The sequence below is a fragment of the Idiotropiscis lumnitzeri genome, chromosome 9 (genome assembly GCF_059441095.1).
Source record: "Idiotropiscis lumnitzeri isolate Australia: NSW breed Sydney's pygmy pipehorse chromosome 9, RoL_Ilum_1.0, whole genome shotgun sequence".
Classification (NCBI taxonomy): domain Eukaryota; kingdom Metazoa; phylum Chordata; class Actinopteri; order Syngnathiformes; family Syngnathidae; genus Idiotropiscis; species Idiotropiscis lumnitzeri.
In genome coordinates, this window is record NC_142399.1 from 248,592 (window position 1) to 269,950 (window position 21,359).

At 47.5% G+C, this 21,359-nt stretch overlaps 3 protein-coding genes across 7 annotated transcripts in view; 1 reads left to right on the top strand and 2 right to left on the bottom strand.

Annotated features, from left to right (window-relative positions):
* The window catches only part of shld2 (shieldin complex subunit 2), a 38,829-nt gene extending 17,576 nt beyond the window's left edge, over window positions 1-21,253 (top strand). The window contains exons 12-13 of one of the 3 annotated variants that reach the window (XR_015845020.1): window positions 11,929-12,010; window positions 21,016-21,253. The gene's annotated coding sequence lies outside the window, so the exon portion shown is untranslated. Of the gene's footprint in view, window positions 1-11,928; window positions 12,359-21,015 lie in introns of those variants that run through there. The other 2 variants (XR_015845021.1, XM_088304317.1) reach the window with 2 other exon arrangements.
* On the bottom strand, window positions 87-4,841 carry apmap (adipocyte plasma membrane associated protein). 2 transcript variants are annotated; one of them, XM_088304321.1, is made up of 9 exons: window positions 4,469-4,841; window positions 4,209-4,325; window positions 2,998-3,047; window positions 2,831-2,923; window positions 1,896-2,012; window positions 1,659-1,833; window positions 1,456-1,590; window positions 738-930; window positions 87-661 (listed from the first exon to the last, which is right to left on the bottom strand). In XM_088304321.1, the coding sequence occupies exons 1-9, from the start codon at window positions 4,558-4,560 to the stop codon at window positions 452-454; spliced, it is 1,182 nt and encodes a 393-aa protein (XP_088160447.1). In that variant the 5' UTR covers window positions 4,561-4,841; the 3' UTR covers window positions 87-451. The 2 variants fall into 2 exon arrangements, with proteins under 2 accessions (XP_088160447.1, XP_088160446.1); XM_088304320.1 differs by having other exon boundaries at window positions 2,998-3,113; window positions 4,469-4,839.
* Window positions 6,187-10,853, bottom strand: vsx1 (visual system homeobox 1 homolog, chx10-like). 2 transcript variants are annotated; one of them, XM_088304323.1, is made up of 5 exons: window positions 10,364-10,853; window positions 10,205-10,280; window positions 9,182-9,305; window positions 8,818-8,998; window positions 6,187-7,149 (listed from the first exon to the last, which is right to left on the bottom strand). In XM_088304323.1, the coding sequence occupies exons 1-5, from the start codon at window positions 10,749-10,751 to the stop codon at window positions 6,881-6,883; spliced, it is 1,038 nt and encodes a 345-aa protein (XP_088160449.1). In that variant the 5' UTR covers window positions 10,752-10,853; the 3' UTR covers window positions 6,187-6,880. The 2 variants fall into 2 exon arrangements, with proteins under 2 accessions (XP_088160449.1, XP_088160448.1); XM_088304322.1 differs by having other exon boundaries at window positions 8,803-8,998.
* Window positions 21,254-21,359: the final 106 nt, after the last annotated feature.

Genomic DNA, 21,359 nt, shown 5'->3' on the forward strand with positions numbered 1-21,359 from the left:
GTAATGCCACACAAGGACCACACAATGATGCTAAAAGCAGCACAGCTGAATGAAATCACATCAGTAACGACGCTTTGAAGTCTGCACAAATTTGCTTTCATTTATTGTGTTCAGTCCAAACTGAGTATATCTCGCAGCATTCTCCTTTGGAGGAGGCTCGTGCAGGTTTGATTGCAATGATGATTCAAACCCAAAACAATCCCGCCTCCTTGTCACATGTCCGAGAGCTGCTGTTGGTGTCATGGATCATTATTTACTCCAGCGTGAACACACAATTTGACACATTAGTTTAAACTCGAGCCTGGCAGGCATTTTTCGATTCTCATGCAACAGCAAAAAAACACAAAAACAGAGAGCAAGGAACGAGGAAATGACGTCGATGCAAACAAAACAAGTGTCAAAATAAAAAGCAAGGGACGAATGATGGTTGGACCGTCGGCGGGTCACGTCATCACACGAGGCTCAGGTCCAGTTTGGCGAGGTAAGGCGACCGGAAGGATCCCAGGTAAAGGTTCCCATCGTGTTCGTGTGCTTCACTCACGTACGCCGCAACCAGCCCGTCTGGGTCGTGGAAGCTCCGCGAACAGATGCCGCCGTCGTGGAGCTCGGCCACCAGGCTGTAACGAGGAACCAGTTTCATCATGGCGTCCTGGCTGAGGAGCTAGGGGCGGAGACAAAGTAGTCACACACAAAGTCTTGTTGGTCGGTCGGCATAAGGCTGGGAGGGGGATGCGTACCTTGAAGAGTAATTTCTTGATCCAGGGTCTCTGCGACAGGAAGTCCAACATGGAAAAGCCAGGGTTGGGGCGCACAGCGGACATAGCCACCCAGTAACCGCCACTGGAGCTGGGCCGGATGTTGTCAGGGAAACCAGGAAGGTTGTCCATGAAAGTGTCCATACCACCCTTGTTCAGTCCCGCCACGTGGACCCTGCCACAAAGTCCAAGAGTTAGTTGGCCTGACTTGCCATTCTTGACTTGACTAGTTTGAAATTCTGCATATCAGGATGGTGTGACATTTGTTTGAAAGAAAAGTCATCATTTGTGCAGTGCGTGCAAATCTGGCAACGCACTGCAATGCGGAGTGCAGAGGCTACGTTAAAAGAAATCACAAAGGATCTGTGAAAGTCATGAAGGATTGTGTCGGTGACCAAATGGGGGAAAGATATCAAAATGGAAGGTTTGCAGCTGTATATTGCATGAGAAAGAGCATGTTGGCACCAGCCAGGTATTGATAAGACGCGGCCCGCCAACAACGATGCTAAGCTTATATGTCCATGCTTTTCAGGGATTGCCAACATGGCCGCCACGCAGGCACGCCTGAGAGCCTCCTCTCGCCTACGGAAGCCAACGGTGGCCAGCTTTTGTCGAAATGCGCCTTCGGAGTGGACTGGACACGATTTTATTTGTCTTTTTAAATGGGTGGTTCCCAGTCCATGATCATCATTGGCACTACCTTCGTATTCGCGCCACGGTGGTCTCGGCCACCAGGACAGACTCTTCGTCGGGAAGCAACTGGATGCCGTTGGGGAATCGCAGGTTGTCCATGACCACGCTCACTTCTCCGCTCTCCGCGTCGTACTCCAGCACCCTGACAGGAAGTCAAAGCGCGTCAGGAACGCATCCAAGCCCGTCTGCGTCCGCCGCATTTTGCCATACCGTCCGTCAGCCGTGGCCTCCATGATGAGATGTAGGTAATCTCTTCGCTGCCACCTGCTGCTGGAGGAGGTGAAGTACACCTTCTTGCCATCCTGCGTCACTGCCAAGTCATTGATGAACAGCAACTGCCTGCCGCCCACCACCTGACCGCCCGACACCAGCTGAACGGACTCGCCTGGCCAAGAAAGAACGCGTTAAGACGCCATTGGCAACGAAGGAGGCCAGCGGGCATCTTACCTGTGCTGGGGTTGACCTGGAAGATGCCCAAGTAGGCGTCGGCTACAAATAGTGTGCTGTTGGGCCCCGCTCGGATGCCCAGCGGCCTCCCGCAGGTCAGCTCGTCCTCCGCAGACTCTGCACGCAGACACGCCAAGTCACAAGATTTCCAAAACAAACTCTGCAGCTCGCCACACTTTTTACAATGCGTGACTTGGATCCAAATTTTTTTTGAAACATTTATTTGTTCCCTAAATGCATTATGCTGCCGTTGCTGGTTTGGTCATTTTGTTTGAAAAATGGGCAAGAATGTTGCTGATTGATTGCAAATGTCTTATTTTGAAAAGACGAGACTCAAGTCTGCTTTCACGTACGACGACAAATCGATATTTTCTGTACCGAAGCTGGAATCTGCAGCATTTGGACCATTTGAAGACGATCGGATACGTAATCAATGAGTTGTCGGTCAATTGATTATGACGACTCAGCGATTTTCCGTCCGAGAGCGACTCAAGTTGCTGCAAAAAATCAAGACGGAATGTTTTGTTTATAACCGAACGTGGTGCTCATTTATCCGGTGAGGGACCCAAAAGTTTCTCCACGTTGGAAACTTTTCACCCGACTTTGGACCGTACAAGGCCCAATTTGGGACTGACAAGTTTTTCATGAAGAACAATTTCTTAAGAATTGGCTCGAAGTTTGGAAAAAAGGATTTTCTCGATCCAAGTGGAAGCCGTTCCACATTCTCTGCAAAGGAAACGAGAAGTGGCCCGACGCACTTGTTGCTTCGCTTGATGTGCAAAGACGTAACAGGAAACACGCTGGCTGACCGCTTCCTCTCCAAAGTTTGTTTGCACCCGTTTGTGGCAGAATTGTTGCCATGGAAAACAAACAACTGCGCTTTTGCTCCAACGTAAGGACGCGTGTGCGTGAGGTCGTCGTCGTCATTGACTCACCGCAGGGAGGTTTTCCCAATCTGGCCACCGTGTGAATTCTTCGACCAGTCAGCTTCACGATCTTTCCGTCTGCTGTTCCGCTATAAAAAACATCTGCACGCACACACGCTCGCGGTCAGCTCGGGAGCTAGCTTAGCGTCCAATGTTGTCGTTTGTGGCGCTGCGACCTCCGACGTTGGCGATCGACTCAGGTCCGGCAACGGCATCCTCGTAGAGTCTGCGGGCGAGACGCAGCTTAGTGTTGGCTTCCCAGCAGCCTGACATGGGCGGCGGCTCCTTCAGCCTGCGGGACACGGGGATGACATCATCGTCGGCCATTTTGAAGCACAGTCGCGTGAAGAGCAGTTTTTCGTGAAACGTACCCATTGGCCAAAAAGCAATTTTGTCCCACGATGCTGTCAAATAGTCCATCAATTTGGTCGCTCGCAAATTCGCGTAGCGGTTAAACAGGATCTTGGAATGATTTCAAATGGTTCGTTCATTTGAAGATCAATTGTTTGACACCTCCAGGACTCACAACCGTTTTTTTTTTTTTCATGAAATACAATATTATAGGATGCTCTTTATTTATTTTTTTGCTAACACTCGTTTTATTTTGGAAGGCTGGAACGGCTTGCTGCCGTTTGCATTCACGCAAAGGGGAAAGATGATTTGACATACGAGTGATTGACGTTACCTGGGCGGCCACACAACAAGTTGAGCTTGACTCCCCAGCCACGGCCGGATCGTGCGACTTTTCAATGATCTCCTCGTGGCAAACGACACTGGACACTGTGTGGGTTTGACACGATGGACCACTGTATTGTTCTGGCTGGTTTACAGCACCAGGTGGACATTAGTGGTAGCGCTCTCGAGTGGTTTTGATCTTATTTGGCTGGCAGGACCTTTTGTGTTTGCCTTGGTTGCTCTGAGTCCTTCTCTGGCCCTTTGTCGTCTGGGGTTCCCAAGGTTCCGTTTTGGGCCCCTTGCTTTTTTTTCCCCTTGTACTTGCTGCCCCTAGGTTCCATTATACGAAAACATGGAATTTCCTTCCATTGCTATGCAGACTCCTTGAGACCACATTTGTCCTGTTTAGAGGAAATCAAAATCTGGATATCACTTAATTTCTTGAATTTCAACGAAAAGAAGACAGCACTTATGGTGTCTTTAACTTTCGTCTCAACACGAGACTGTCGTTGTTCAACTGTTCTTCTGCTATCTACTGCAGATGTGTTTGTATTTTAGTTTGTGTTCTAATTTCCTGCTAATTCATATGACGCCATATGGAAAGAGCTTTGTTGCAGCTCCAGCTGTTGTGAAATGCGCTATAGAAATCAAGTTGTATTGTATTACGGTCCAGCGTCTATCAAAAGGCCGTAGTGGCGAGCAGTGGACTCACATGAGCACGTCGGGCTGGATGGGCGACTCCACGATGAGCACGATGACGAGTAGGGGCAAAAGCAGGAAGCCCCCCACAGACAGCAAGGTCGCCCGGAACACACGCCCGCTGTACGTCCTGCCAAATGAAGTGATATTGTTGTCATGTGTTGATGTCATTGGCTGTCGTGTTGTGTTGACGTCATTGGGTGTCGTGTTGTGTTGCCGTCATGTTGTTGTGTTGACGTCATTGGCTGTCGCGTTGTTGTGGTGTCGCCTGACCCGTTGCCCTTGCGCACGCGTTCGGCTTGGTGGTCGGTGATGACGTCATGTCTGTTCTGCCTCCGGAAACGCAGGCCCGCCGTCTCGTTCATTCTGGAGCGCTTTGTAGCTTCAGTGCCGGTTCGGTCGAGGTCAGCTCGGCTCGCTTCACCTGTCTCGTCGTTGCCCGTTCAAAATGAAGAAAATACAATCCGCTATCGTCAACTCGCCAAGTCCTCTCCTCACAATAATGTAAGCAAAAATCTTCTTCACGCGAGTCTCTTTGTAAATTGGAGCGTAGTGAGTACTTGTTACTTCCGCTTCTGATGTACTTCCGTGAGAGCAGTTCCAAATGCATCATGGGATATTTTGCTAGCCAAGTATCCGGCCAATGCAGCCTTGCTTTAAATTTGTGAGCAAGAACAACATCCGGGTATTTGGTGCGTTCTTGCTTTATTCGTCCTTTTAATTGGAACAGGACTGATGACGTAGCACGAGATCACAAGCGCGTCACAACGGATAAGAGGGTGAATTGAGAAACGTTTTTTGTAAAATGCCATTGAATTGTAAAACCAATTGTTTTTTCAATCCAAAAAAAGAAAAAGGAAACGGTTTTTGTTCTCCGAACAGACGACGCTTGTGACCTTGTTCCCTTCAACTGCGCGTTCCTGTCGAGGGTGCGATCGTGTAGGATGTCCCAATAGTCAAACGGGCTCGCTCACACCTGCCCCATTTGGAGACGTGTCCAGATTGAGATTGGGATTGAAGACGTGTCCATTGAAGTCCGCGACTATTGCCCGAGGCACTTCTTGGAAATTTCACGATTGGTCTGGAACAAAAAAGAGAGAGAAATATTCATGTGGACATTGGCCAACTAACAAGGCAGAGTTAGTTCTGAACTATTAAAAAAAAAAAAAAGAAAAATACAATTAAAAAATAAATCTCATTAGCGAGTTTTAATTTTATTTATTCAAAACAACATTCAATTTGTGAAATACGGTTCACTTTATTACTCATGATCACAATGATTATTTTCGTATTATAAACTATGACTTAATTAATGCGCATGAATGATCACTGTGGTGAGAAGAAAATCAAAAGTTTGGATTTTTTTTTTCTTCGCAAACCAATGGGATGGAAAGACACGAAGGAATTCCGAGACGAGGCCACCGAGGGACAGGCCCTTTGGCCTTGGTGGGAAAAAAAAAATCCTCTCCAGTTCTTATGATGTTCATCGGTGATTTTGTGTCCAATTGGAATTTTGATCCATTCAATTTGGCTTTGAGTAATTAATATTAATTAATTTGAGTAGAATCAGCCGTACTGGGTTGTACCGCCGTCTCCCGTGAGATCAAGAAGTCAAGCAATGACTCCTCGACCCCCGATTATGAAATTATGGTTTATAAATTAGTGGCAGCCCTTCCTTTTCTATTCTAAAACGTACGTGTCTTGTTGTCATGTCATCATTATTCAGTGTCATCAGTTTTATCACAGCAGCTAATGTGAGCGTGTGTGTGTGCGTGTGTGTGTGTGTGTGTGTGTGTGTTTAGTGAAAGCTGCAGCATAAGAATAGATCTATAGTTGCCATGGTGACCATTTTGGCTACTGAGTGTGGGAAATATTTACCTCGTCACTCCGATTGCTATCGACGTCTTATATCGTTTCTGTGTGTATATCGTTATCGTACAATTCTGCTTGAAAGTTTGAGTGATGAGATCAAATTACCAAAGCAAACACGATACCAAAAATATTAGTTTTATTGTGCAGCTGATGCTCTTTCAATAATAAAACTTCAATATTAAATATTATATTTAAATGTCAAACAAAACAAGACCAAAAAAAAAAAAAAGTTCAACACTAACACAACCAGCTCATCTTTTTCAGTCAATAAAAGCGTACTGGTAAGGAATGATCACAATTCAACAAGTGCCAAATTTGACACACTGCTCATGAGGCTAACATTACATTCGGGCTCAGAATTCTCTCTGAGCTTTTAGCAGATTTGCAGCTAGCGTTTGCGCGCCATTTTGCTCGAGGCTAATTATTTCACGCGCAAATACTCATGTGCAAATGTGGCATCATCTTTGTTGATGAGTTGCTGTTGCGGTTGCCGTAGTGACGGAGTTCGTAGTGGCTCGTCACGGTAAGAGGATGCCGTCCCAGTTACAGGGTGTTGTCATGGTGACAGAGGATGGGCTGTGTGGTTGTTGTCAAGGCGACGAGATGCCACGGATGAGCTGTCGCCATCGGAACAGGTTGTTACCGTTGAGTTATCGCCATGGTAACAAGATGCACTGCTGCGCAGTGGTCGTCACTGGCAACATGGGATGTCCCGGTTGACCGTTGCCATGGTAACATGATGCGCTGTGCGGCGATAATGTGCTCAGGTGGTTGTTGTCGTCATGGTGACAGCCGGCCGTCTGCGCTGCAGCCTCAGCACGGCTCTTGGCTGCCCACCTCGTCCTGCTGCTGCTGCAGTTTGGAGGAGCTGGACAAATCCATGGCTTCCTCCTCCTCCTCCTCACCCTGCAGTTCGTCCTCCTCCTCCGTATTCCCATCATCTTCCACCCGGTGTCCAATGGCCTCGGGCGCCGCTTCCCCAGCGTTGCAGAAGGCATCAGAGCAACGTTTTGAGTCGAGCGGGTCCTGACAGGACCCAGACGTCTTCTTGGATGACATTTCCAGAGATTTTTTGTGCATTCCTGACAAGACAAACACACCACAAGCTCCGTTGATTCACTTCCACTTCTTCTTTCACTCTGACAACAAGAAGCCAATCCCTGATTTGATGCCTGCTAATCATTTTTTATTTATTATTTATTTTTGTCCTTTAAGGATAAAATGATTTTTTTTTTGGTAACAGGATGCCATGACATCAGTCCTGAGCAAAACATGCAGTCACGACATCATGAAATGGATGGTCAACAATTCTAGCGTTTGGCTCACAAGGTTTGTTTCAATTCAGTTGACGTCGTGCGCTTTGGCCACCAGGGGGCAGAATAATACCAACATAGCGACAAACCGGATGGAGGACTGAAATAAATAGAACATGTAATGTTTCATTAAAATTGTCATTAAGTAGTTGTTTCATGTCTTAGTTAAATATGGAATTGATAAATAAACTTGTCATTCATTAAATGACCAATAATTCCTTGTAAAATATATATAATTCATTATTTCTGCATCTAATTAATTATTTGTGTAACCATTTAATTATTTCTTGGTACCATGTTGCAGTGTTTCATTCATTTATTTAATCTGACAAATTTCCCCATCAAAGTTTGTGGGCGGGGCTATTTTAAAAAAAATAATTTATACTTGTATATATTTTATATTTAATTATGGTAATATAATTAATTAATGACACATTGATTTATTTAATTATTAAATAAAATAATGAATTAATGACAATTTTAATTAAAGATTTCTTGGTGTATTTATTTCTTTAATTTTGTCACTTTCAGTCGTCCATACATGGCGACGTCGCTCCTCCTGAGCGGTGTTCAGTGTGGGGCAAGTTACTTCCGAAATGTTAATGCTTAATATAATATATTTTATCCAGTGACTAAATAATCCCAGACTGCAAACCACAAATGAAGTTATCAACATACTCAAATTAATTTGCACAAATGGCACGTGGACAAAAAGCAAAAAAGCAAAACTACCGCATGCGTTGATGAAATCAAAACCTAACTGACTACAGTTTTTTTTCATTGTAAAAAAAGAATTTAATTTGACATATTTTTGCGTCGCCGTAGCGTGACGTCATCGGCCAACGCACGTCTTTGTCGTTAATTGCAAACGAATTTTCTATTCTGCACACAATTCATTCACGTCACACCTAAAAAGCAGAATGACGCAATTCTTCGCAATTCAGTCCTGCTTGTGTTTTCGAGGATACGTTTTGGATTTTATTTGATGAACGCGTGACTGTTTGGTGTGACAAACTCAGTCAGCACAGTGACAAGATGAGTGAGTGGGCTTTTCTGTTTGCAAAATCACACAAAGCTAAACTTTTTCACCACTCCCGGGAAACTCTCGTTTGATTTGCAAACTTCTTTTTGCCCAACGTTGCGCCCGGCATTTTCTCACGCGGACATTTTCGGGAAATGTTGCAAACTCGTGAGTGAGTGAATGATGCGTTGGCAATCATTGCCTCATTTGAAGTGGCCAATTTGTGGCCGCACGCCACATTTTGACACACTGTCCTTTGGGGCAACTCTTGTCACCTTGCTAATTCTCGTGCTTTCGGACCACGATGTGGAGGAAGAGGAGTTTTTTTTTTAGGCGTGCATGGACATGTTTTTCCGCACATGGTCGTGAGTGCGCGTGTGGTGCGTGTGCGTGGCACTGACGTGCATGCGGCTCACCGAGCAGCCAGGGGGCGCACGATCCCATCATGCCGTTCTTGGCCGAGTTGAGGATGGACTCCGGCAGCGGGATGGAGTGGCGCACCATGGCCCCGTAGAGGCCGTACTCGGCCATCACGCTGCTGCGGCCCCAGCACTTCTCGCGTTTGCGCCATTTGGCGCGCCGGTTCTGGAACCACACCTGCCGGACGCAAGTTCACGTGTGAGGTCGCGACACACGGGCGGACCGAAAACGCCGTTCTGTCATGTCATGCCTCCGAAATGCTGAGACGGAGCTTGCAGCTTGATGGCCGCCATTTGTAATATCGAAGTGTTTGACGTGAAATCTTGGTGTGGTGTGAATTGTAAAAGCGTGCGGCGTCACCTGGATGCGGTCCTCGGGCAGCTCCGTCTTGACGGCGAGCATCTCTCGAGCGTAGACGTCGGGGTAGTGGGCCTCGTGAAAGGCTTTCTCCAGTTCCTCCAGCTGGTGGGACGTGAACACGGTCCTGTTATTACAACACAAATGAAAACACATCCACCGTTGAGAGCAGAAGAACAGCGACAGTTTCTTGTTGAGTGGAATGCTAAAGACATCATAACTTGTGTCTTCTTGTCGTTGGAATTCAAGAAATTGGCTGACATCCCTCTAGACAGGACGGAAAGTCCGAGTTTTCCATGTGGAACACCAGACGGCAACGGTTTGGAATTAGGACCTCACGAAGCGGTTTCTGGCCCTACAAGCCGTCTACGATGCGCTCGCATTCAAACAAAGCAGCGTTCGGTTCCCGCTTCAAGCCGGCGTGGGGATGAACCGCGTCGTCTCCGGTTCTCTTCGTTTGCGCTGCTCCGCCACAATCAAAATGCTTTATTTCCACTCTCGCTTGATTCCCGCTGAGCAACAAAACGCCGCTAATGAGCTAAGCTAGCGTGCTAAACTACGCTCGGCTTGCTCGGAAGGAGAGTCCCACCGCGCGTGATTTCCTGGTATCTGTGCTCACGATTGAAACGGATTCATTCGCTCAGGGAAATTTGGGGGGGGAAGCGGCGACTGGCAGGAAGAGACTTTGCTGTTTGTTGGCTTTTCTTTTTAGGAGACGAGTTGGAGTCCGCGACAGCTCAAGCTGCTTGGTCCTTTTTTGCGGTTGGCACCGGAATGACGACATTTCGGGTGGACCGAGCCATTATTTGGTGTTCGGGGCTCACGGCGCCATATTGGAAGATAAATCGATTATCGATCCATTTCTGTTTGGAGCGGTGACCTTTGTTCAGAATTTGGAACTATACGTGTTCATTTTCAAATTTGCCGACTGAACTTAGAATGAGTCTGAGGCGGGCCCGTCCCAACACTTTTGCAGAGCCTTAAGCATCATCTCTTGTACGGCAAATAGAAGACTTTGCTGGTCACCTGTGGCGCCGCTTCTTCCTCTTCTGAGACGACGAACAACTTTTGGACTCGTTGCGGTCGGAGAGAACCTCCTCATCTGACGACAGAGCGAGCCACAAAATTCGCCATCAAACAACGACAACAAGAAGCGGCGAAGCGAGCGCTCGCTCAAAGCCGTACCGGAGAAGGCATCCCTGTGGGGGTCGGCGCCGTGCGTGAAGTGGCCTTCGGGTCTCTGCAGGAGCGGCAGGTGACCCGGCAGGAAGCACGGCGCCCCCGCGGCGGACCCGGGCGGCTGCTGGGCCGCCAGGCTGCACAGGAAGCCCAGACCCAGGGGGAGGGAGGCCCCCGGGAAGGAGAAGGCGCCCCCCAGAGTCTGGCCCAGACCTCCGGCGCCGCCCTGAGGCTCGCCCCCCCCAGACGACGCAGACGTGGACTCCAGGCCCAGGAGGTCCGTGATGGCGAAGCCTTTGGACCGGAAGCCTGAAGTGTGAAGGCGGGACTTGTCGGGAAAGGCGGGAGACAACAACTTGACTTTGGACTTGTCCTGCTGCATCACTTCCGACATCGCCGAAGACCGCCGAAGATTGGCAAAGAGTGCCGAGTAGCGCCAAAGAGCGGCGGGGCAAAGGTGACGATGACAAAGACTGACCGGGACCGATCGGGACTCGCCCGCTCGGCGCGCCCCATTTATGGGCCTCCGGGCGTACGGGGGATCAGCCCGGCAGCCAATGGGAGGCCAGCTAAGCCCCACCCTCACGCGCCCACCCTGCCCCCGTGGGTGGGGAGGGGGGGGGGGGTACTTGGTGGGCGCTGATGTCTCGTGTCAATCTGGGAGGATTAATTGCACCAATTTGAATTTTTCAATCCGATCAGGATTATTTGTGCTGCTGCTGCTGCTTGCCACTCACTAAGACTTTTTCATTTTCATCCAACACACACACACACAAAGTGCTACTTTTATTACTGGTCATCCTTTTTGATACATCCCACTTCCTAGTGGAAGTATCATTTTGTACAATCATTGTAGTGATACAAACACAATAAAGCGTAACAGAAAATGGCATCCTAATATTAATAACAATAATAAGTTATTATGACTATTTACTATTATTATTATGAAGAACAATATTATTCATGTACTTGGACTCACAATAATGAAATGGCTCATTTCCAAAGAAGAATTGTGTTTGGAATAGAAAAACAAGAAATACAATTTGAACATCAATATTGAAGCAAATTCATCCACTTTGAATGCCATCCCTTGTTTTAATAATGAGATTATTTTGCAGCGGCGGAAAAATCAAAGATGAGAAGAAATTTAACAGCAATCATCAACCGAGTGACGTAACAATGCAAAATGCAAAGAAACGCACTCGTCGTCATTGGAGCAACTCGACATCACTTTGACAACATGAATAGAATTAGGCGAGTCCCACAACAACAACGTGAGTTGTGATCAAGTGTGTGTATTTGTGGCAGTGTGTGTGTTGTGTGCACTTGGGCTTGAGTGTGTTCCACTCGCTGAAAAAGCAAAAAGAGATTAAAGCAAAAATAAAAACAAGCTTCATTTTGCTTTAATTATCTCATAAGAAGATTGACTCTAATTGCTTTTTAAAACCATTCATACACACACACACACGCGCACATGCAGGATTAAAGCAGGTCATTTGGCATTCGCCAAAGTCCGGATTGAAGTCGGGAAAGTCATTTTTAATTTTTTTTTTTTTTTTTTACGTACACAGAAACCTGCTGAGCTCTTTTGACCTTTCACCCCTGACCCCGGGCAACCAACACATTCCAGGTCATCAGCACGAAGGTGAGTGAGTGAGTACCGATACCAACCGTACATCAAGTTCTCGCAAGGGCTGCCGATACCAGCAACCGATACTCACAAGGGGAAATCAACCCCCAAATAATTATTTGCAGCGCCTTCATTCGTCCAACTACGACATCCATATTCGTATTTCGTTTGTAGAAGATGAGTTAAGCAGCGAAATGCAACCTTTGAGCCATCTCAGGGGGCGGCCATTTTCTCACTTTGGTCGACTGAAAATGTGGCTCACCCGTTTTTTATCGAAGCTGAGCCATGATCGGTCGTTATTTAAGATCGAGCAACTGCGATGTCATTTTCAGTCGACAGAAGTGACAAAATGGCCGCCACTTGAGATGGCTAAAACAATATTAATGTGAATGGCGTGTTCCGACGAGTGAAGGCGTTGGGAACATTTTCTCGGTGAAAACATTTTTGACTTTCTTCGAGGGAAAAGAAATTAGACAAAAAAAAAAACAATTAAAAAAAAGTCCTCCTTGCCAGTAGTTGGCGCTACTCTGCAAAGGTTGGACACAATTATTTGGCAAAGTTATGCAAAGGCCGCGTTGTTGTTGGCGCTCGCCGTCACGCGGGTCACATTCACATTCGTGTTCAAGTCTCCGTCTCTGTCGGCGGCGCTTTGCAGTCGTTATGGACCGCAAAAGCACATTTGTTTTCTTTTGCAGTGGAAAACAACACCAAAGCCTTTAAAACAAACATCCAAGCAAGGTCGCGCCAAGCTCAATTTGTGTTTTCATTCAATACCAGTCAAATTTAACAAACGAAAGGATTTTTGACGTCTTTAGCCGTCAACGGGAGTAAACCGGGAAAATTTTGAGCTTGCATTTTCTATTTGATCAATTTGTTTTTGAGAACGCAATACAAAACCAAAGAGTTCCCAAACGCCTCCTGGTCATGAGCATTTCAAGTCAACTTTTGCTCCTTGGGTGGAACAATCACATGACGGTGGAACACCTCCCCTACCGTGCGGTCATCCTTACACCGTTCACAATTCCTTCCTTTGCTTTCTTCTCGCATGACAAATCATCGCCGGTGGTCGATATTTTCCCTTTGCTTTATTTGTCAAAGGCGTTCGTTTCACTTCTCTTCTGCGTCGGGACCTTAGCGTGCAAATGTCATTTGTGTCGTTGATAATAAGAACATATAAGTCGCAATGTTGCCGTGTGGGATTACGACCATTATTGGAAGAAGAGGACGACCGTGAAGCAGATTGATGGAATAATCTTCAGATTAAATCTTTGATTTCATCTTTTCATCCCGGTGACCTTTGACCTCAGGGCAGCCATATTTGTCTACCTGCTGCGGCGCCGACACGTTTGGATCCGATAGATTGTCGCCACGCCGTCTAAAAGTCTTTTAAACACAAGTCATAAAAAGTAGCTTCCTCAATTCACTCTAAAAAGGTCAAGAAGTCGAGTTTGAAAATTCTTTTGTGAGCTGAGCTCGGGCGCAAAGCAAAACATTTCTTTTCTCATCCGCGTCCGCTTTCACTTCAACAACAAAAACAAAACGAGCAAAAAAAAAAAAAAAGCCACAGCAAGAAGTTGCAAATGGCCCGTTGGCGTCACGTTTGACGTTACAAGCGTTCCGCTTTGTGAGTCGTCTTTCCAAAGCTTTTCGCAAAAACTGGCGAGCAGTCGCTTGTCGACGTGACGAGCGAGTGGCGCGTCGTCTGTTGCATTTGTCGCGTCAGCGCTCGGTTGGACTTGCTCACGTCCTGCCAAAAGCGGATGCGACGACGACGACGACGACGACGACGACGACGACGACGACTTGAAAAGCAATTGTCAAGTCTTGCAGTCTGAATCCGAATCCGAATCCTAATAAGCTGCAGCGTGGCCGGCAGCAGAAGGTGGGATTGTGTGCCGCGGGTGCTGCTTTGTTGTCAACGGCAACAATTGAACAATTGTCTGGACATGATCTCACTCCCCCTCCCCTCCTCGTCGCACTGGCGCACGCACACACGCACACGCACACACAGTTCCAGAGCCTGTCGGTGTCCCACTAATTATTCATAAATGCACGTTTATGCAAATGAGCGCACTAGATTAACCTCATTCAGGAGGTAAACAAGTTTGGGCTTTGAAGGATTAAACTTTTTTTTTCAATTAAAGAGCACGGCCGCTTCATTTGCATCCGCTTGTCTAATCTCCACCGCAGACAAACGCCAACGGGCGTGCGCTAATGGCCGCTAATGGCCGCTAATGGCTAATGAGCCACCTGGACTTGACCTGACCTGGCCTTTTCTTGCCTTTTCTTTGACGCCGCGCGCCGTAGCATCCTGCTAATTAGCATTATGCTCATTTCCAACAGACACGCACGCACGGGCGACAATGCTCGCGATGAGCGTCGGGCGCGCATGCAGACGGCAAGTGGATTTTGCTTTCTCACCCTTGACCTTTTCACACTCGGGTCAGCCGCAGTTCAAAGGTCAAAACCACAACTGAAAATCCCCCCAAAACCGCCGGCAGCGCGGTGCGGTTCTCCCGTCTCGTGACCGCTCGCCAGCCGATGGCAGACGAGCACGCCGAGGCGCGTTTTAGTTCATCTTGCTTTTTGGAAACACGGCAACTCCACGCCGAGCTCGGATCGGAGCCGCCAACTTGAAAAGGTTTCTTTCTCGAGATACGAGTCCAATTCACGATGAGCGTGCTCGTCACTCAATCAAAACACGCCCGCCGTCGCCCGCCGTCCAAATGAAGGAAAAGGCCGTGAGATCTTTGGACGTTCCCTCAACAAGCAACAATTTGTCCGCCGTGTCGTCGTACTTGATGGACATTCAATCGAATGTCCGGAATCGAGCGGTTTGTGCTTTGCGCCGCCTTCGGCCACCGGGAGGCGATAGAACGCATTCATGCCGACGCAACTCTAGCAAACATTTGCTGTGGTTTCTTCGCCGAGGATGAAGAAGGCGTCGCGAACAACGTGCTTTGATTGTCTGCGTACGTGCGTCGGTGTCGCAACAACACTTGCAACGCATTTCATGAGCACGCCTGTTAGCATCGAGCTAAACCGGCATCCTCAGGGCTAGGCGGCTTTATTGGCGAGGCGCATTTCATACAAAGAATTGAAAAGATTACATAAGAAATGCCAAAAGTGGAGTGAAGGCGCCCAAAACAATTTGTCATAAGTCGCAAATCAAAGCGCAATCATCTAGAAAGCGGCTCGTTCGCTCGGCTTGCGTGACGTGTTTCGGGGACTCGGATTGAGCGGGAAGGTGAAATTGTGCCGCGAAAGAGAAAAAGCGTCCCTTCAGGTCCTCTTGATCTCATTGTAGCCTGCAATCCAAGTTAGCGGGGATTATCTCCGTCAAAGGCATTAAGAGGCGGATAACTCCGCTTGGAGGCCGTTAAGCTGGCAGCATGTTAATGAGTCTTGTCGTGGATTGCTTAAATTAAAAGCAAATATCAACAGTCATTTGGCGAAAGGAGGCCACGCGCCCGTCCGCACGCGCGCACGCGCACACGCGCCTGCCCTCAATAATGGCGCATTAAGTGATTTGAGTGGCGGCTCGTGGCGCTAATCGCGTCGCCGTGGAGGCCAAAACAATCAATTTACAAGTGATCAGGAAATGAAGGCTGACAAGACGCCGCCATGGCAAATTAACCTCCGCAAACGTCGGCGTGTGTGCGTGCTGCTTCTCAAAATGGGGCTCAAAGAAACGAGTACGGGGTGGGGGGGTCCGTCAAAGTTTTCAAATCCAATTTGACTTTGTTTCCTCGTTAAACTTTGACTTGAATATGTGAAAAATAGGACTTCATTTTTCTTCACTTGACTTTTTCTCCCAACAAAATTTGGGCTGCTGCGGTTTGCAAAGTAACAACGACATCACTCGGAGATATTTTGGAACACGTCAAACAGAACAAAAGGAAATGTCGAGAAAAACTCGCCAAAATCAATCCAAAGGGAATCGACGAGCGACGGCCACGAGAGGAAGCGCGTCTTGCCCGCAGCGCCACCCGATGGAAACCATGAGAATGACGCCTTGATCAAAAACAAGACTTTTTCAAAAAACATTTTTTGGGGGGGGACTTGAGTTTGGAGGCGTCTTTTGAATCCCGACGGCATGGCATCTTTTTTGCCGGAACCGACAAAGCGGGAGAGCTCATGCAACAAAAAGGTGAGCTTCCTCTTTTGTCTTTGTGCGCCGCCAACGCGAGCTCTTCCTTTCGCTCGCCAACTTGTTGCGCGAGTCCAAGCGAGCAAGAGAAACGACGCAAAAGTTTGTTTTGGCGGATGAAGTCAAACGGCAAGTTTGCTTTGATTTGATTAAAGTTTGAGCTAAATCAGCTTTGCCGCCACTTCAATCACCAAAGGCGATTTCCGCAACAATCTCATCTGATTTGACAAATATGTTTTATGTCCACGCCGCCAAAACATGATTAAAGTCACGCACGCGCGCGCGCACACACAATCCAAGTTTGTTAATACTGTCCAAGCGAGCGTTCCCCAATGACACACTTTGTGTATGTTGTGCTTTGCATGCCATCTGCACACGTGTCACATGAGCACCGTCGCAAACAAAATTGGTTTTGTATTTACGCAAGAAGCAAACATCGGTTGTCATTTTTTGTTGCTGCTCGATCGCGTCGTCTTGTGGCCGACTTGCGTGTGAATGGCGAGAGCGCGAGCATCGCATCAAAAAATGGGTTTCGCCCGTTTGGAGACATTTTCGGGGTGACGACGTGAAGGTCACGATCGGGCGTGGAACACTTTTGCTTGTTCTGTGGGAACGTCAACACGGAGCAGCGCACGCGTGACGTTTGTTTGAGCGGCCATCTTGAAACGGGACAAATCTCACGTAGAAAGTCGACGCGTTTGTGAAAGCAGCGCGAGTGCGAGCCAATAACCAAATCGAGAGAAAAGCGTTTGAGCAAAAACCACATCGGGCAGGACACATTTTGCCGCCGCTTCCTTGTGGATTGGCTGCGGTGCGTTCACGATGCACTTCAGACGGCAAATGAAGAGTTTTGGAAGACGTGAAACATCGTCAGGCTTTCGTGCGGCACAAATAGAAGCCGACAGTTGAGTGCGGCCGGCGGCGAGTCACGAGACCGAATGTCGTTGAGGTGTGGCGCCGTGCATGCTGGGAACGCTGCACGTTGCTTAGCATGTAGCATGTAGCATGTGGCTGTTTGATTTCATTGTCAAGCATGGTAGCGGCCTTTCTGTCGGTCAGCGTCTTGCAAAGCGCCCGCCACGGCCCAACACGCCGCCGCCAAATTGATGTCATCGTACGAGGAGAGGCCAGCAAATGTTTCGGAGTCGCCGCAAGCGCGCCTAAGACGACTTTGACGCGCTTGCTCTCTGTTGTCGGAACGTGCAAATGTCACTTTAGGTTAGGTTCCGATTTGCCACGGATGTTTTCATTCCCTCATCATCGTGGTAGGAGAATGAGGAGCAAATTGAATCACGTTCATGACATCCTTTCATGCTAATGAGCACAACGAGATCTTCACATTTTTCATTGTGGGCTAAATTGACATTCACGCGTGTTATAAGCGACACTGCATTAGTCACACACTTTTCGTGATGATGTCAGATAAAAGGATTTTAAAAATCATACAAACACTGTAAACCTGTGGAAGAAGAAGATTAAGCGTGCTGATTGGTCTGCATAAAAATAACAATAATAATCATCAAATAATAAGAATAATGGAGTGTAATCTGCGCCTTAGCGCTAATCCGTGTGCTGTCTTATTGTTGTGTTGCATGTTGTTTAATCCACTTAGTTTAGCTTTTTATCTCATTGTCATTTCATTCCGTGTTGCCGCCGCAGGGCGTGTCGGCAATCCAATAACGTCAAGCGCGTCATCCTTGTTGCCTTGTTCTTGTTTGCGTGCACGCGTGCTCGCGTCTGCATGCTTGCAAAAAAGTGAACAAAAGAACGTCAAATTGTGCTGGTTTTTTTTGTTGTGTTGCGTTGGTTTGCTCAATTTCGATCAAGCGTCTGCTTCGCTTGTTGTTGGAAAGTGCAAAAAAAAAAAAGCGCGAGGGACTGCTGTCTTCAAACAAGAGTGCGTGTGTGTGTGCGTGCGTGCGTGTGTGTGGTGTATGCGCGGCCGCGCGCGTGTTTGTCCAGATGTCTTGTAATCCCGAAACACTCAAGATGAAAGTGGAATCTTCTCCAATTATGATCCACAGTCTCAATTATCCTCACAAATCCTTCCAATGATTCCCTAATAATCCGCATGATGGGATCACATGACCTACTTACGACGTCACATGACCTGCGCGTCTCTCGCTCTCGATTGTTTTCAACTGCAAGTCACGTGACCTGGTGCCTGCTCTGCTCGCTTGTGGACGACTTGGTGATGACTGAGCTAAGCTAAACTAGGCTAGGCTAAGCTAAGCTAACGCTTCTAGTGTGTAACGAGATGTTAGCCTGAGGGATTACTTTACCATTATTGTCATTATTATTTATGATAATAGCCGTGTCTGTGTGCGCGCGCGCGCGTGTGTGTGTGCACGCGCGCTATTGTTGTGCACCATCAAAGTGATGAAAGATTAGAGAAGCATTAAGTGATAAAAAGCTATTAGAGATGACGACACACACCTTCACACTTACACACACACACACATTTGTGTTTGCGTATAAATATATTTATGTAGCAGATTGATTTTTCAGTCCTATTGTGATGACTATTAATGGTGAGGTGAGATGATTTAACTGATTAATACAAATATATATAGATATATGTATAGTTAATTCCTATTTATGGATATTTTTATTGATTTTTATTTTGGCCTTTTCACACGGACGTCATATGCTTGATGCTGATTTGGGCTGACTGCCTCGTTCAAGAATGCGTTTACAATTTGAAACGCGTAATTCTTAGGGTCATTGTCGACTTAAATCAATGGGATCATAAAGCTCGAGAACCACAATCCTATAAATTAAAGGATAATGTAATCATGGCAGTCGATCTAAACAGAACAAAGGGTAGACTGCTCGGAGCCACTTTTGTGATCCCGGCATGGAAGTCCATTGTTTCAGAGGAGTCTCGTTCACACCTTTGTTGCAGCCTTGATCTAATCTTCCTGCATTCCTCTCCTGAGGGTCTTGTCATTAGCATGGTCCAAACTTCGGTTACACTTCAAGGATTTCATACATTTGACTATTAAAGGAATATAAGAGTTTGAGTTTAACATAGTTCATTAGATGTTGCTGCATCCAGTGTATGAAAATGTGATACTGTAAAATGCTGAGAGTGTGTGTGGGAGCATAAGCAACAGAATGGGGGTTGCGGGGGTTGTGCAAGGATGGAATGTTGCAGGATCACAACAAAGCACAACCAGGAGGAGTCGCCACGGGATTTGGCGGGAGAAGAAAGACCAATAAGAGCAAGCTAAAGTTAACTGCAGGATACACAAAGCCAATAGAATCATGCCAGGATGCTTTTGTCTTTGTGTCATTTTACATATTGTATAGTGACTACCGGGCAACTCGGAAAGAGTAGAGTTGTATTGAGAGGGATCCGAGACCCAGGCGAATATGTCGTAAATCGATGTATTGGGAATAAATCCACTCGTGCGTGAAAATGCCGGCTTCCTGATACCTTTCTATTGCAGAACGAGCGCGCATATTGTCGGATGAGTGAGAGTTGGGTAAAACTTTTTTTTCAGAGGCGGGTTAGTGAGCGGTCCTCAACGTACGCAACAAATGATGCTCGCCATTGGCGCGTCGCAGCCTCGGCGAGCCGCTGACTTTGTGAGCTCGCGTTTGTGTTGTCGGACGTTTCTCGAGCTGTCGAGCGAACGCAATGTTTGATGCGATCGTGGGCTCGGCCGCCCCAAAATGGCCACCGAGATGTCACCGTCTACCTCAGGTCACTATCTGAGGCCTCCTGTTTGGCGTGTGCGTGCGTGCGTGCGTCATGTAGTCGTTTAGTGCGTTGTAAGGCTTGGACGCTGGCCCAGATAATAATCCAATCCTTTTTAAAGTAGTTCATACAAGCAATTACGGCCATGTGGGATAATGTCCTGCTTAATCTTAAAGGGAGGCGGGCGGGGGCGGGCCGATTATTTGCTGTTGATTTGTGAGCCTGAAATGTTTTCTCCATAAAAGTCTTTGAATGATTAGTGAATTAAGTTCTTATCTTGCCTCTAATGGCCCTAACGGAGCCTCCTTTAGCCTTATTATCTTGGCACGTGCGCGTGCGTGTTGCGACGTGCGCTGTTGAGATGTTTCACTTGTTGCCTGCATGTTGACTTATCCTGCCTGAGATTAGCGAGAGCAAGGACTTATTCTTAATGTGTGTGTGTGTTTGTTGCGATGCTTTGAGCGGGCTCACTTGAGGTCAAAGGTTGCTGGTAAAAGGTACTAATGGATCTTGCGTGACTCTCATAAGCCACACCTCTTGACGCTTCGCTTTACGCCTTTAGCACTCAACGCACGCATGACTTGGTACTTGACATTCACTAAGAAAGCAATTCATCATCACGGACGTCACTGCGATGATTCTTTGCCAAATGAAGATATGAATGGCTGCAACGAAGCCATTTTTTTCAATATTCAAATTGATTTGTCAGTTATTGATCACTGCAACAAATTTCTTCATCTGGTGGGCGGCACGTCTCAGTGATGGATCGGTCGTCTCGCAACCCAGAGGTGGTGGGTTCCATCCCCTGCCGCAGGGACCGTGCGGACGTGTCCTTGAGCAAGGGACAGTTTTCGCTGCCGTTGTGTCGAATAGCGCCCATTTTTGGGATGAGAGGTTTTTGTAAAGTTTAGTCTTTGTTTAGTCCGTCTCTATAATGAAGGACCCGCAGACGCCCGTCTTGTCTGCCGTGTATTATCCACCAAATTCCCGCTTCGGACCAAACGTGATTGATCGCAACGCGACAAGACATTTGGGGTACGAACTTCTGAAATGATTCTTTTTAAACTCATTCACGACCAGCCGAGTAAAAAAGTAGTGGATCTTTGACGTCTTTAGCAGTAAATTAATTATCACCGAGATACATTCATCCATTCATTTTCTTCCGCTCATCCGAGGTGGAGTCGCAGGACGCCCCAGACTTCCCTGTCCCCGGCCACATCATTCTGCGCCTCCTTGGGAATCCCGCGGCAGTCGGGAGACAGACGTCTCTCCGGCGTGTCTTGGGTCGTCCTCTGGGCCTCCTGCAGATGGAACGTGCCCGGAACACCTCGCCGGGAGGCAACCCAATCAGATGCGAGAGCCACTTCATTAGGAGTCCTTCTCGGATGACCGAGCTTCTCACGCTTTCTCCGAGGGAGAAATTCATTGTGGCCGCTTGTATCCGGGATCTTCTTTCCTTCGGTCTAAAGGTGACACGGAAGAGAAAACAGTCCTCGAAGGCGCTTCATAATGTTATATT